The sequence below is a fragment of the Nymphaea colorata genome, chromosome 5 (genome assembly GCF_008831285.2).
Source record: "Nymphaea colorata isolate Beijing-Zhang1983 chromosome 5, ASM883128v2, whole genome shotgun sequence".
Lineage (NCBI taxonomy): Eukaryota > Viridiplantae > Streptophyta > Magnoliopsida > Nymphaeales > Nymphaeaceae > Nymphaea > Nymphaea colorata.
In genome coordinates this window covers 22807972-22824152 of record NC_045142.1, presented here as the reverse complement: position 1 = coordinate 22824152, position 16181 = coordinate 22807972, and the positions used below count along the sequence as shown (strand labels likewise).

The 16181-nt window shown below is 37.9% G+C and overlaps 1 protein-coding gene across 1 annotated transcript; it reads left to right on the top strand.

Annotated features, from left to right (window-relative positions):
* Nucleotides 1-9801: 9801 nt before the first annotated feature.
* On the top strand, nt 9802-16073 carry LOC116254673 (probable 1-deoxy-D-xylulose-5-phosphate synthase, chloroplastic). The gene is made up of 9 exons (XM_031630210.2): nt 9802-10080; nt 10434-10559; nt 11327-11491; nt 13148-13570; nt 13810-14083; nt 14174-14481; nt 14570-14851; nt 15393-15677; nt 15803-16073. Exons 1-9 carry the CDS (start codon nt 9925-9927, stop codon nt 15950-15952), a joined length of 2169 nt encoding a protein of 722 aa, XP_031486070.1. The 5' UTR covers nt 9802-9924; the 3' UTR covers nt 15953-16073.
* Nucleotides 16074-16181: the final 108 nt, after the last annotated feature.

The window sequence follows — 16181 nt, the reverse complement described above, 5'->3', positions numbered from 1 at the left end:
TTAACTCATTTATGTTAAGCATATGTATTTCTTTTAACTTGTTAGCTCATTTAGTTGTTACTAGTTTAACTATTTTCAGCATTCGTTATTGAGTTTAATTAATTGAATCAAGTTCTCATAACATGAACTAGACTCAGTTTAACACTTTGAGCATACATTTGAACTCGAGCTCAACTCGTTTATAAAAAGAGTCTAGTTTGAATAATGTTTTCACAAGCGAGTTAAAGTCGAGCTGGGCAGCCCTACTTACCATTTTAACTTGTGTCCTTGACCAATAAATAAATTCATCAATCTGTCCTACTAATTGCCAAGTTTTTGAACTCATTATCAGCCTTAGGGCATACAACCTAATTATGAATTTAGCAATGACACGTGATTGTGTTACTTAGATACCCTTGGTTGGTTTGTGAATTGACTGCTAATTATTTACACTATTACTTAAACATTCTAAAGATATGTTGGATGTTAAATTCCACTTGTTAATAAGCCTGGGTATCCGGCCGGCCCAGCCCGACACCCGAAACCTTGGCCTTGGTCTGACTCGACACTTAAAACCTGAGTTCTTAAACTGAGCTTGTTTGTGGCAGCTGCAATAAGGATATATATTAAAGTCGTTCTTAAATTTAATGTTGATCTGAAATTTACAGAGTCAAAGTATTTTTACAAGCCGTGGATTTCATAACTGTTATGCTGGTTTTGATTCCAGATCATTTGTTAATCTCCTTATATATGGGGGATTGGACTCCACATCGTTTGATTGAAGGATTCAGGTGAATTATTGGTAGTGAATCAGCTAAAAAAAATTTGTTTATAAAGAACATAATAATGTATAAAAATAATTAAAAATTCAAAATATATGAAAAATAGTTAAATAATTGCAAAGGGCGTTCACATATGGCCATGGAATCACACATCGATTGGATCAGAATCGGCCAATTCAGGCTGATTTTGACAACATTGGGCTGATGACCCGCAAACTAAGGAGGTTTAGTTGAATGTAATGTTGTTTGATATCTTTCCCCCATCTTCTCAGGGTTTAGGGCTGCTTTCAGTGTCTTAGGATGATATACCCAATATGCTTCAACTTGCATATCAGTACCTCTCTTTAGTACCTCTCTTTTACAGTACATTTTTTGCATCACGAGACTTTGAAATAGAGATTGACCGTCAACCACCGTCAACCAGCCACCACCCCATCCATTGTGCAACTCCTCAGGGGGTTATTTTCATTGGTTAGTTGTTTACATGATATGTTGTAGATAGCTTGTGTTGTGGATATGTTATATGCTGAAGAAAATCCAGGGAGAACCCAATTGTTTTCTTTGGAAAAGGATGCATATTTGAGTGCATTTGATGGCGAGACATTTGATGGATGCAATATAGTAGCATCCATCCACACGTATATTATTTCTTCCTATTTCGTATGACCAAAATTGGAGAAAAAAAACTTTGGAAATTTGCTACGCTTAAACAGTTGATATTCAATTGTCTATTTTTAAAGTTTCTCTCTCTCTCTTTATATATATATATATATATATATATATATATATATATATATATATATATATATATATATATATATATATATATATATATATATATATATATATATATATATATATATGTAGCGTGGCGTGTATGAACCACATACTCGGTTCAATTATGATTGGTGTTATCTTCATAATATAGAAAAGTATTGATTTGGGTGGTGGGTTGCCGTTTTCTCTCTCTCTCTCTCTCCATTTTCATCTTTTTAATGCTTTGAATTGGTTCTGTATTCATTTTTAAGCAACCCAAGTTCGAGTTCAGCTGGGTTCGTTGGAAACCCTACTTGTAAGAGCAAACTTTCTTGCTGCTCCTTAGTCACTTGGCGAGCCAAATGACCTCATGAAAATTAAAAGATTGTTCTGTTTAAACCCGTAGGAATAAAATGGGTGTAGAATGTCTCAAGTTCACTTTTAAGGCTGAAATTTGAGACAAACAAATAGATTAATGGATTGAGTTTGGATTTTTGGACCCTAGAATCTATATTTTTTGGAACTGAAATCTGGATCTCAATCCGAGTGCTTATCCTAGGTGCAGTAAAGTGTTGTGCATTGGATTGGAGTTGGTACCCATACTGTTTCCCCGCCCGTGCTTGCTTCCATTTATACTCGATTGGATCATGTATTCAACTCGAATCTAGGTCCTTATTATCAGAACCGATATGGAGTTATGGATCAAATCATATCCAATTGAACCACTACCCAGATTCACTTAGTAAGGAACCTGGTATAGGTTATAGATTCTAGTGTTGGTTGTGTTGCATGGGAAACAAACTGGCTAGATTTTGGTACATGAACCGTTAGTTGGCCAAAACAAGGACCATTTTCGTTGTTTGGCGGCAAAATAATAGAGAATGTAGAAATCAAATCCTAACTCTTTCTCAACATCCATTGCATCGACGTGCACTTAGCGGCTTCCAGCTAACTTCCGGCCAAACATGCCCGGATATTCATTAGCACTCAACAACCACGACCAATAATGGGTTTGTCTAGACCTTCCATCTTCAAATGACTTGGTTGAGGGTTTAGGACTGCGTTGGGACCTGGGTGGGAAGCAGTACACCTGTCAATTAAAGTGTAATAAATCCACTGTTTAAAGTTCAGAGAAATAGCACTCATGAAAATTGAACTAATGACCTGGGTGGGGAGGGGTGACTCTCAGTTCTCAGAGGACCTAACGTCATTGAAATGTCAAATATACATTTAATGACATAAACTTAACATCCAAAGCCATCCAAATTGGTGGTCAAAATTGAATTTAGTACTACAAAAAAATGATAAAATCCTTAAACCATATATGAGACTGAACCCTTAACAGTCGTTTGGCAATAGTAACAATTTGTTCCTTATTGTTCCTTATGTATCTGCTTCAACTCTGAAACATTGATTCCGTTCCTATAGCCAGATCAACAAAATCCTCCTCCTTGATCTTGAGACCAACTTTCTTTGGAGAGTGATTTAAGATATTCTTCTTGTACCAAATTTAAAGCTTGTGCATTTATTTTATGTGGTTGTGATGATCCCGCTTTCTACACAATGTGACATGATCTTTACATGGTTTGAATATTGAATTGTTGCACTTGGAACGATAGGAATATTTAGGGATGCCAATTGAAACAAGCCAACAGACATGTAGACCATCTTTAATAGCATAGGCACCTATGTAGTTGAAGAAGCACTTCAAAATGGAAGACGTAGTTATTCTTTTGCATCTTCTTTTTTTCTATCCTTCATTTCACTTTTTTCTTGTTTACAACCTTTTGGACCTTTTATTTAGAAAATTTTCATTCGAGCTCCTAGTTTTTTGGAATAGTTTTAAGAGGGCCCCACAATTTTCATTTTTCTGATATAGGCCTCAATTTTTCTTGGCAACTACCAAATAAAGAGTACGTCAAGATAAGTCTTAACTTTGTTTTGGAAACTGAGCGGGTGTTTGGATGACACCTTTCAAAACCTTTTTTTTTTTTAAAGTTGGTTTAATGAAAACCAAGTTTTTAAGTGGCTTTAAAAATTGGTTTTTATGTTTTGGTAACACTAAAAAGCAACTTTTTGTGAATAACCCAGAGAGGGGCAGGTTATTCACTCTTGTTGTAAAACCAGTTTTTTGGAAAATGAGTTTTGGTCAAATCCATTTTTCATGTTATCCAACATACCCAAAACCTGATTTGGAAGGTAAAACCAGGTTTTTCCTCAAAAACTCCGTTTTTAAGCTATCATCCAAACGCTCCATGAGATTTCACACTTAAGAAATTAGTTTGTTCAATTGAGTTCACTGCAAAAAGAAAATTACAATTTTTAATTCAAGTATGTTTCATTTGCAACTTTAAGGGGTTGTTTAACAAATAAAACACTTTTGTGAGTATTTTATAAATATATCCTAAGAATTGAGGCAGATTCATGGATGCGTAGTTCAAATGTTGTATAAATCTGTTCAAATATTTGAAGTAGATTCATAAAATACTCGCAGGGTATTCAATCAAGCTCAAACTCAAATTGAAATAAATGAAGTGATATTAGGGCAACTCCTTTTGATGAGAATTCCATTGTTTGAAAGGTAAAAATGGTAACATTGATAATGTGAATTCATTATGATAAGGCAACTCCTTAAGAGACACAGCGTATCTGGTGAGTCTTGTAGACATGTAGAAGGCATGCCACTTGTTTGATTCCTGTGGATGCTATCTTCTATACTATCAAAGGTGGGATTTTGACACCGGGGGAATTGGGGAGGGAAGGAGTGCTTAGTGTTTTTTGTGGGTTGTTAACCTTCTGTTCTCTCAAAGGAAACTCTTTGGATCTATATATATGCAGCCAACATCAAGCAATTATCCAACATCAAGCAATTATAAACAAGATGCACTTGTTCAAAATTATGAAGAAACCGTGGGCTAAAAAAAGAAAATTAAAAGTTGATGGCACTTTAATAGCTCCCCTTCCTACATAGTAGACTCTAAGTGAGTGTTTGGGCCCAAGCAAGAGATAAGAAGTTCTTCATAGATGCTTTGTTTACCTTCGCGTAAGAATTTTGATATATGGCCGGAGGCAGGTGTGGGCAACATGTAGGCAACAACGGAGACACAAAAATACTCATTTTTATATTGATACCCTTTGACAATTTTTTTTCATATTTATGTATTGATGTCCCTTAAAATTTTAAATAGTGCCCTTTAGCCAGAAATTTCTGGCTCTGCCCCTCACTTGACCTTGTATAGTTAATTGAGTTGCAATAGGTACACATACCTAACTCAAACATTGATTTGTTAATTCTCACTTTCTCTGACTGTTTAAAGTAGGAGGGCATGAGCATAAGTCCAGATCAGTAGCATTAGTTGTCGCTTTCCTTGAGCAACACAAAGTTCTCCTCCGCTGACGTACTTGGACTCAATCATGAGCTCTCATATAATGACTAGAACTGTACTCTGGCTGGGTTCGGACCAGCCGGGCCTGTACGAACCTAGCCGTGCTCGACCTGAGCTCAACTTGGCAGTATGTATGTATATATATATATAATTTCTTTCCACAAACCATTTTTCGTGAGATTTTTCTTCTCATAATGACTCAATCACCTTCTTTCAACCTTTCTTGTCATTTCTTGAATTAAATAATAAGGGCCTGAAGTCAATGAGTGAGGCATGAAGAAATAAATTTATCACTAGGAAAGTACTTCAAAGGATAAAACATCCAAAATGGATATGCTTAAAACTTTTCCAAGTTGAAGGAAGTCAAGAGTTTAATTATACATGCAGTGCATTTCTTCAAAATAATTAATTAGGCGCTGGGTGCCTAAGTCTACCTTGCTAATTAAAAATTAAAAAAAAAGGAAGATTAGGTTAAAGCCAATATTAAATTATTATATTATTGTACTTTTTGATATGATGTCACATGATTTGACTTCACATGTTGATGTGGCCAACAGAAGGAGACGACATGTCATGTCATGGCATGGCGAGATCAAGTTGTCTTGTCATGGCTTGTTCTATTCAACACCTGTTGGGTGCAATGACACAAGGGATGACTAAACAGATGCTCTTCAGATAGCTAACCATTCATTTTTTAAAGTTGACCTTGTGCATTATTGGACATAACTACTCTTATTGGGTAGTGTTGCTAATACCTTTTAACACGAGAGCATTTAGACTGATACTTATTGAATCGGCCCCGGTGCGAGTTTATATTTGTTTATTTTGTATTTCTAAATCAATCTAAAATGTTTTAAATTATTTTTAAATTAAAACACAGAAATCGAAGCAAAATTTTAGCATGGTGCATCTTTTGCTTATACCATTATCTCCAATTACGTTGCTTCTTGGAAGGTAGATTCTATAAAGTTAAAAGAAATTAAACTGCATTTTTTTGTACAGGAGGAAGAAATTTCAAACATGGGAAGCAAAAAATTTTGCAATTAGAAGTCGAGTTCTAATAGAACTTAAAAATCATCTGCTTTTTTGACTTGGTAAATACTATTGAGGCCTCGAATCTTAAGAACAATGTGATAATTATGGGTTAATTTGAAGATATTAATTAAAGAATAACCTGTAGCGCTCAACCTCAAAGATTACTTGAATAGATTTTAATTTTAATTTTCTTTTTAACTTTAATTATAGGGAGATGTCACCTATGATTATGTAGACTTAGTTGCAGTCTTGATGGCATAGAGTATTGAAACTAAATAGTACTGCCCTACTTATATCCTTGGGGAATGAGGGGAAAGATGCGGGTTTTGGCTTTCAGCCAAGCAGTAAAATGAAATGCTCCTCTTGCTCACTCGAAATAGCCTTACCTTGAGACATACATGTTTTGGCTTATATAGAGGAGTGCGGATTTGAACCTTGACCATTTACATTATGAGCAGGTCCTAGCTACCCTATTGTGATGGCTTGCGACTGAACCAGGGTGCCTTGCCTGCCTCTAGATTATGAAAAATGAACCTAATATATGAAAAAATTTGCACAATTTTCTCTGGTCCCTGCTCTTAAACCTCTTACAAAGGAAACAGGATCTCCTTGTATAAATTGATCTATAAAATCTCTTTCATGGCACAAAGGATTTGGATTTCACGTACATCATGGGGTTAATGAAGACAATTACTTTAGGTAGAATTAAATAAATACTTTAGAGGGTTCATTTTCGATAAAAGATACGACTTCTTCCTTGGTGACCATTTGTTAATCAATAAGTTTTGGCATCTAAAATCTAAAGATAACAAATCATACATTGATGTAAAGAATTTGTTAAAGGAGCTCATTTTGACTTACTTGGAAAAGGAAAGTTGGTCTGCATAAATGTTTAGCTTAAACTTCTACTTTTGTTGTTGGATTTTTTTTTTGTGAATCTTTTTGGGTGAGCTTGAAAGTTATCATGCTGTCCCAATGAGAGATGAAATCCCCTACTTCCATGTCTAGGGTCATATTCGTGGCTTGTATGGGTCTCTCAGTGCACGTCAACTACTCTACTGGTCTCACCCTATTAATACAAGGGGTGTTGATGCCTATGCCACTTGAACTAAGGACCAGCCACCTCCCTTCTAGTCCTTTTTATATGACATTTTGCTTTGAGAAGTTTGGTCAGTATTGAACATTGTGGGAGTTCTTCAATGACTTATAAATGGGGTTGTTAAGTGGTTGGTTGTATGAATTTTTAGTCTTTTTTATTTGAAACCGAAGCTACTACAGAACGCGTTAGGTTTCATCGGACCAAAACCTTGACCTGCTAGAGAGTGGATTGGGTCGTTTCAATGGTATCAGAGCACAATTCAACACTTGGACCAGGAGTCCCACACATGTGGATGCATGTGCCTTAAGGAGGGAGGATTGTAACGTCCAACTTTGACAAGTTTAATCTCATAAAGATTATGAGAGATTTTCAATGACTTATAAATGGAGTTGTTAAGTGGTTGATTGTCCTTAACCTTTTTGAGTAAAAAATGAAACAATTAGGGGGTGTGTTGGAATCTATCAGACCAATGGCCATAGCCTGATGGGGGAGTGAGCTAGATCATTTCATTTTATCAATAATTAAAAGACTGTAAGAGGAGATTTTTTTTCAAGTTTCTCTGAGTCCAATTACACGCATGGATCCTGTCAAATTTAGACTTTCATACCATGGTGACATACAAAAATATGTTCTCTACATAAGTTTAATAGCCTAATAAGTAGAGTCTCTGGGCCAATAACATGAATGAGTCCTTCATAGGATTTAGAGTTTTCATACCATGAAGACATATGAAACTATGATATGTACTGAAGTCTATTTGCCTAACAAATAGAAAGATGCAAAGCAAGATAAAGAACCTACATATGTTGATAACCATGAACCATGTAGTTGAGGGCATTAAAAGTCTTGACTGCATTCACATCAGTAGCTGCCAAACTAGAATTGGGGACCTTTCCTTCTAATTTGCAGTTGTGGCCTTAATGATTTTGCTTAAACCAAGTTTCCACAATTACAAGTTGGTTGGTCATGACAAAGATTTGGGTTATAAAAATAGTCAAAGATTAAAGGGTTAATAGTAACTTAGTAACAAGTTAAAAATGACTACTTTTAATGGTCTTGTCGTATTATGGCACTTGCAATAAATTAAGTAGTAATATGATATTTTGGGTGGGCCAGTTAAATAAGTACCAAACCAATTTATAGCCAGTATGGCATCACCATTTTTTGAATGGGCATCAGACTATCTCAATTGTATTTGGGTATTAAATTCTGAACTTCTTTAACTTGAAAGACTCTCTCAAAGGGTGCAGCATAGCTAGTCAGATCAGTTCAGTGAAATCATCAGTTCAATTCTCATGACCACTACTCATCTGATCTGCAAATGGTGGCATACACTACTCTCCAGTTAAAATGCATAACCACACGTTTACATAAGTCCCAAAACAGCACTGTATCTCAAGACAGAAGGAAGACATAGGGCTTTCGGCCTCTCCGGGGTATCCCCCTCTTGAACCTGAAAGTCTTAAATGCAGCCCCTTAAGTTGGTTTAGAAGGCTGAGTTTGGGTCCCATGATCATATTCAGATATTAGATCTCATATTATCTTTCTTACATCCTATTATTTGCTTAGGTACAAATGTCCAAAAATTTCGAGGGGAAAGTTGTCTGGAAGTTATGCATTGATCTTTGTGGTACTCTGACAGATCTTTGGAACTTGTCTTCCAAATTGTATAAAAACAAATGGTTGAAGAAAAAGCTGACGATGAAGCCTTCCTGTTCTAAAGTTCAATTCACTGCACCATCTTCTTCTTCCTTTTTTAGTAAAAGATTTTAAAAAGTCGAAAAAGGTCTGTCAATATTATGAAAAATGTCAACTTTATACCAAAATTTGATTTTGAGTTAGTTTGTTTTCCGATTGAATGCTGTTGTGAGATGGTCTTCCCTCCTTTAAAAAAAAAAATCAAAGAATGTTCAACAAAGAAATCAAGTAAAACGGAAAGAATGAAAAGAATTTGAAAAATCTCATGAGACGTTGAAAGCCAAGACGTTTACATTAACAAATTTCTCCTGGCACCTCATAGAACTCTTTTTGTTCATCAGGAAAACCATGAATCGACAGTAAATTAGTCTTGTTTGAAAAGATTAACACAGAGGAATAACTAGAACAGGCAACGATAAACGAAATGGTCACTTCAACATAAAAAAGGAAAATCTTGATGTTTTTTGCCATAAAATGTCAGAATTTAATGCAGTATCTGATGCTCTGTGTTTACAGATCAACGGCCAAAATCAGAGTCACTGTAATATGATCTGTCATCTTAATTTTGATAAAATACCAGCCAAGTGCTATTGTCAGATCCATATTCTAGCACCAAGCTTGCTCAAAATGCACAGGGAGGAACAGGAAAGCAACACCACTTTTGTCTTCATATATCTATAAGATTTATAAAGCAACACCATGGAGACCTGTGATTGGTCCACGATTTTATCCGACCAGATTTCCGGCGACGTGTCCACAGGAAGAAACCAGAAAAATAAAAATAGATGGAAAAAAGGAAAATGACAACAAAACCAACAGAGAGTGGACAGACAGTGGAACACTTAAAAGAATCTCAACCACAGAATAGTGGGTTCCATATAAGGACAATAATGGTGCCATCAACCTTCTATGAGCAGATGCCAGTCGTCCATCCTTGAAAGCAGTGGCCCAGATTGATGCCAGTAGTGGCTTGGTGCCCAGTGTTAATGAGTTTAATCCACGACAGAAGGCAGGTTGCAAATGCAGGCCTTGATTTGGTAGCAATTGTTGGGTATAAATCTGGTTTTACTTAATCCTTCCATTTGACTAATACATGTAAGGAGAAAGTGTTTATAGCATTTCTCCGCACAACATCTTCCCCTATCCTTCCTGTGACTCCCATTGCCATCCTATCTGCTGGGATACTGTCATGGCATTAGCACCATCTTGCTCCCATGCTTTGAGCGTCCAGAGTGATCCTTCTCTTTCTCTATCAAAGAGCTCCACAACCATTCTTCATAGTTCATGCTTCCTTCATGGAGGAGCGCAGCACTCGTTCAGAAAGCATGGCTCCTCAACTTTCAAGGTCAATGTTTTGCAGAACTGTAGTTGGGTTCTCCCTGTCTTCCTGAAATTTGATGGTGGTCATGAAATTTTTTACCTGTTTTTTCAAAGTGGGCATCTGGCGGAATGACAAATTCCGATTGGTGAATGGATTTAATGGTTGAAATCTCTTTCAAAAGTTCAGATTGTGAGCTTTAAGACCTTCTTATTGTTTTTCCAAGTGCTGGCTCGTGATGAAATTTATCAGTTTAAAGATGTTACATGCAAGCATTGGCTGATATTGATATATCTATCTATCGTCTTCGTTGGGTTTGTTTTCCTGAAACGTCAACACTTGTTTGCATGTTCTGATTTAATGGCCACTGTTGAATGTAGGTGAAGAAGTGTTCGTATGTGTCGGCATCATTGTCTGAGAGTGGCGAATATCATGCACACAGGCCTCCCACCCCTCTTTTGGATACCATCAACTATCCCATCCATATGAAGAATCTGTCTCTCCAAGTATGATTCTCTCTCTTTCTCTCGCTCTCGCTCTCTCTCTCTCTCTCCCGCTCGCTCGCTCTCTGTGTGTGCATAAGTCACAAAATTTTCCAGTACTGATGGGACCATAATATCAGAGATTGATGCCAATTCCTCGTGGTTTGCGCCATGGCTGAAACAACCTGAAGCTTTTCTTAGTCATAGATATGAACTTTTAAGGTATCTTGACCTGCAGAAAAATGTAATTTCAGAGAATCACTTATCTTGAAATATTGCATTTTTGTCGTGATATTAATACGAATGGTTTCTGGAGATCTTTTGTTATTCATATTCTTGTTCATATTTTCGTACGTGTTCTGCCCTTCTGGACTTTCTCTTGAGAAAACCCATAATTTTTAAAGAAGTATAATGAACTTGCTTGACGAGGTTTTTCCACACACTATCTATAACTATACTCAGAACCGACAGCCAGTCAAACGTGAGAACGAGACATATACCTACCAATTAGACTCAGATAATGACCAAATTCCTGCATGAGTTCAGTGGTGCAAGCGTTGGTCATTATAATCACGGATCCAGAGTAATGCTTCTACTAATTTGGCTGAAATCCTGTCGAAGCCTCCACATGTTACCCCACTCAAGCATCGTACAGGTGCATGTCCTAAATTAGCTCAATTTGTGCCAGTTTGGATCAAAATCTTCCATTAGTGAGTCAATCTGGTTTTCGATTAATGAAGCATCGATCTGATTTATGAATGGCGTTTTGACACAACGATTGGTAAATGAAGGAACTGAAGCAACTTTCAGAAGAGCTGCGGTCAGATGTGATCTTTAGTGTTTCCAAGACAGGGGGACATCTTGGATCAAGCCTTGGGGTTGTGGAGTTAACAGTGGCACTCCACTATGTCTTCAATGCTCCACAAGACAGGATTCTTTGGGATGTAGGCCATCAGGTAACAACATTTTTTTAACTGTCCATTTTTTGTTATTACGAATTATGCATCCCAAACACAGAGGATGGTCGATTTACAGATGACATGATTGTTGCGTTTACTAATATTCATGTGAATCAGAAATAATATATCTCACCTGTGTCTCAAAACCATATCTTTTACTTGCTTGTAGAGTTATTTGTTAAATGGACTCATGGCATAATGTGATGTGATGTTCACTAGATTGTGAAAATTATTTTCAAGAGCTTGACTAGATCAACCACAAATGTATCTATAACTAGTGATGCTGATTACAGTATCAAGATTCTAGTGGACTTGCTAAAAATCATTACTGACGGCCCAAAAAGTTACATCCGTACAGATTATGTGCAATCCTGCCAAATCTGAGTAATTTAGAAAGCAATCACCAACAATGCATTTTTTGAAAACATAACAAGAAAAACCTTCAAAGCTGCAGATCAAATTAGTGCATTCATTCTCCCACGTGGAAAGGGCTAACATGTTTCCACTTCCTAACTGGCTAACTCAAACGTGCAAACTGCAAACACTAGGCTGCCTTAGATGACCTCGACTTTTAAGCTGATTGATGGGATTAGCTGTAGCTTGCATCGGCAATGCCAATGTGTTTGACTGCAAAAGCTGAATCACAATTGCAGTGATATATGAAGTCTACTTTAGTTAGAAGGCAACCAGCACAAAGTACTGTATGGTGCATGTCAAGATTTTTACTTTAAAGACTGCCAAACCAATTTTCTGCCAGCAGTTATGAGCTATGCAGCCAGTAGTTATGGGCTGTGCAGCCAATTTTGTTTTGGCAAGGGCACAGTATTAACTTGCAATTGGGAATAAGCTGGCTGCAAACCCTTTGGGTGGTTAGTTTCAGACTCAGTTCCTTAGTTTCTATAGGTTTGTTGATTTTCAATAAGTTGAAGGCATATATAGATTTCTTCTTTCTTATCAGGAATGTTCTGTGCACAAACAGGAAATATAAGAGGCATCTCATAGCATTGGTTGCATTAGGTACTTTTATTATTTCTGTAACTGATGAGATCTGCCTGTAGATCTTGTGATTTATGATTTAAGAGGAGGATTCATTGGTCTAAATAAGTTAATGGTTGCAATGGTTGTGGTTGCTGGTGCTAGTTTATTGTGAACTTTTAAATTATGGAGTTACCAATGCATGTTTAAATCTTAAACTGTCTTGATTGCATACAGTCAGAACTTAAATATATTCATCCTCTGTGCCTGAAAGACACGGTTTTGATTTAGAATAACTAGTGTATGTTGGCAACCTTTGACCACTTGATGGGTGGATGTTGTGCTGTTCGTATATTTGTGTATCAAGCACAAAGTCTTCCTATAAACTAGTCTAGACCCAACCACATTTTGCTGTGATGCTCTCACATAGACAATATATTTCATGTACGTGCCCAACATTGTGAGGATGTTAATAGAAACTAAATAACATTTCCAGGTTACAGTATTTAATATTGTTTGATAACCTGCAATTTTTATTTGAGAAACCATTTTCTGATGTTTGATGAAACATCAGAAAAATGCCAGGATTTCTGGAATCAATTGTGCAGACCATTGTAGCCGTACTTGGCATTTCAGTGTCATATATATTGCTAACTAAAGCATGAAATATGTCTACAGGCCTATCCTCATAAAATTCTAACCGGAAGAAGGGATAAGATGCCAACATTGAGACAAACAAATGGACTGTCAGGATTTCCAAAGCGAGCAGAAAGTGAATATGACTGTTTTGGTGCTGGGCACAGCTCCACAAGCATCTCAGCTGGATTGGGAATGGCAGTTGGGAGAGATTTAAAAGGAAGGAAGAACCATGTGATTGCAGTTATAGGCGATGGAGCCATGACTGCAGGGCAGGCTTTTGAGGCCATGAACAATGCTGGTTATCTGGATTCTGACATGATTGTCATCCTCAATGACAACAAGCAGGTCTCTTTGCCTACAGCAAGTTTAGATGGACCAATTCCTCCTGTTGGAGCCTTAAGCAGTGCTCTTAGCAGGTTGCAATCCAGTAGGCCTCTTAGAGAGCTCAGGGAGGTGGCCAAGGTATGTCAGCTCATGTCCATTCCACTTCTCTCTGAAAAATTATGTCACACGTATGTATGTTGACATGCATGTATTCAATAATTGCTCTTTTGGGTTTTTCTCTTTGAACACAAGGTCTTGGCCATGTTTAATTTCAAAAATTTCCGTACTTGTAGTTGCATTCACTTAGTTTAGATTCTACAGATCTTGCTTGAAATTGAAGGCTTTTGATTCACTGGTGTATAAATTGAGAAATACAGGGAGTCACAAAGCAGATAGGTGGATCAATGCACCAATTGGCTGCTAAGGTGGATGAGTATGCTCGTGGTATGATCAGTGGTTCACGCTCAACACTGTTTGAAGAGCTTGGGCTCTATTACATTGGTCCTGTTGACGGCCACAACATGGATGATTTAGTAACCATTTTGCAAGAAGTGAAGAGTACACAAACAACAGGGCCAGTGCTCATCCATGTTGTTACTGAGAAAGGCCGAGGTTATCCCTATGCAGAGCGTGCTGCTGATAAGTACCATGGTTAGTTGAACAAGCCTTTTACTTAGTTTTCATCTCAACATAACTTTATTAGATAAGTTAGAGAAATTGAATGGCATGTTCCCTTCACAGGTGTTGTCAAGTTTGATCCAGCCACTGGAAGGCAGTTCAAGAACAAGACACCAACACAATCCTACACAACATATTTTGCAGAGGCTCTCATAGCAGAGGCAGAGGCTGACAAAAACATTGTTGCCATCCATGCTGCAATGGGTGGAGGCACTGGTCTAAATATGTTTCACAAGCGCTTCCCTGAGAGATGTTTTGATGTTGGAATAGCAGAGCAGCATGCTGTCACCTTTGCTGCTGGCTTGGCTTGTGAAGGCCTCAAGCCTTTCTGTGCCATTTACTCTTCCTTCCTACAAAGAGCATACGATCAGGCAAATACTTCTTCCCTTTTACGACAAAGAAAGCTAAAGGCCTCAAAATCTTGGAAACCAGAAGCATGACTAGTGATTGACTGTGCAGGTGGTACATGATGTGGATTTGCAGAAGCTCCCCGTCCGATTTGCCATGGACAGAGCTGGGCTGGTGGGCGCTGATGGGCCAACACATTGCGGAGCATTTGATGTGACATACTTGGCATGTCTGCCAAACATGGTCGTGATGGCTCCTAGCGATGAAGCTGAGCTCTTTCATATGGTAGCCACTGCTGCAGCCATTGATGACCGCCCAAGCTGTTTCCGGTATCCCAGAGGCAACGGAATTGGTGTGCCACTGCCTGATGGCAACAAAGGGATACCACTTGAGGTACTCATCCTCTCTTCATCAAGCTAATAACTTTTTCCAAACAATTCAAAGTAGTACCACTGAGTCTGATGGGTTCAAGAGAAATAGTTAAATAGTTTTCCAAGGTCTTGCGAAAATGGGCTTAACAGCCGGCTAGCATCTTGACAGTTGACACATCTAAAGATCCTGTGTTGTTCTGTTGAGAACAAGACACTGCTCCCCTTCTAAGAATATGACACTTCCACTTTCTAAGCAAACAATGACCTCTAGGAACTCATTTTGTCTGAACGCCAACTTTAACCATTGCAGATTGAGGACACTTGGGCTGTTGTATTTGGACGCGGCGCTTGAATATTAATTTCCACCATGATATACTTTTACTTATTTGGTAGAAAATGGCAGCACATTTTTGTTTTACAAGTTTGAATCAATTTTGAACGCTGATAACCCCGTTCGATCTCCATTTTCTGTCTTGGTGGAGGATTTATTAGATGGGATTATCTCTTTTGCGTGCCTCTGTGTTCACGTGCCGGGTGCTAATACCTATTTTACTATTAAGCAGATTGGGAAAGGGCGTGTCCTTCTTGGAGGTGAGAGGGTGGCACTAGTTGGTTATGGATCAGCAGTCCAAAGTTGTCTAGCTGCTGCTTCACTGCTTGAGGACCGGGGTCTGACTGTGACGGTTGTGGATGCACGATTCTGCAAGCCTTTGGACCATGCTCTCATACGTCATCTGGCAAAGGCACATGAATTTCTAATCACAGTTGAGGAAGGATCAATAGGTGGCTTTGGTTCTCATGTTGCCCAGTTCTTGGCTCTTGACGGCCTTCTTGATGGAACCACCAAGGTGAACTTTCACAAATCACATATACATGCACATATGCGTAAATATGAGAGAGAGAGAGAGAGAGAGAGAGAGAGAGAGAGTTCTGCTTAAAGTGGAAAGCTAACAACAGTCTTCTGTCTGTGCAGTGGAGGCCATTGGTTCTTCCAGATTGTTATATTGAGCACGGGTCGCCAGCTTATCAGTTGGCTGAAGCAGGACTATCACCAGCTCACATTGCAGCCACAGTGTACAATGTACTAGGGAAAACCAGGGAAGCTCTTGAAGTCATGACATGAGAGATAAGGAGCTGGGTTGTTTGTTTTGCTTTGCCATAGTGTAAACTAACAATAGTATGCCATGTAACCAAACCTTGGGCGAAGTGGAAGTAAGTTCTCAAGGAAGATTTTGACTTGTCCATGCCTACTTGTATCAACAAACCTGGCTCTGATACCATGATGAATTTGAGAGAGCTAAACTTTGATTAACCTCGAAAGAATCCCTAACTCCTCTTTATATAGACTAGAG

Excerpts from the sequence above, each read along its gene's own strand:
- LOC116254673 (XM_031630210.2), top strand. The coding sequence starts at position 9,925 with ATGGCATTAGCACCATCTTGCTCCCATGCTTTGAGCGTCCAGAGTGAT. Across the intron at positions 14,482-14,569 it reads TACAAAGAGCATACGATCAG|GTGGTACATGATGTGGATTT; the intron begins GCAAATACTTCT and ends TTGACTGTGCAG. Across the intron at positions 14,852-15,392 it reads ACAAAGGGATACCACTTGAG|ATTGGGAAAGGGCGTGTCCT; the intron begins GTACTCATCCTC and ends ACTATTAAGCAG.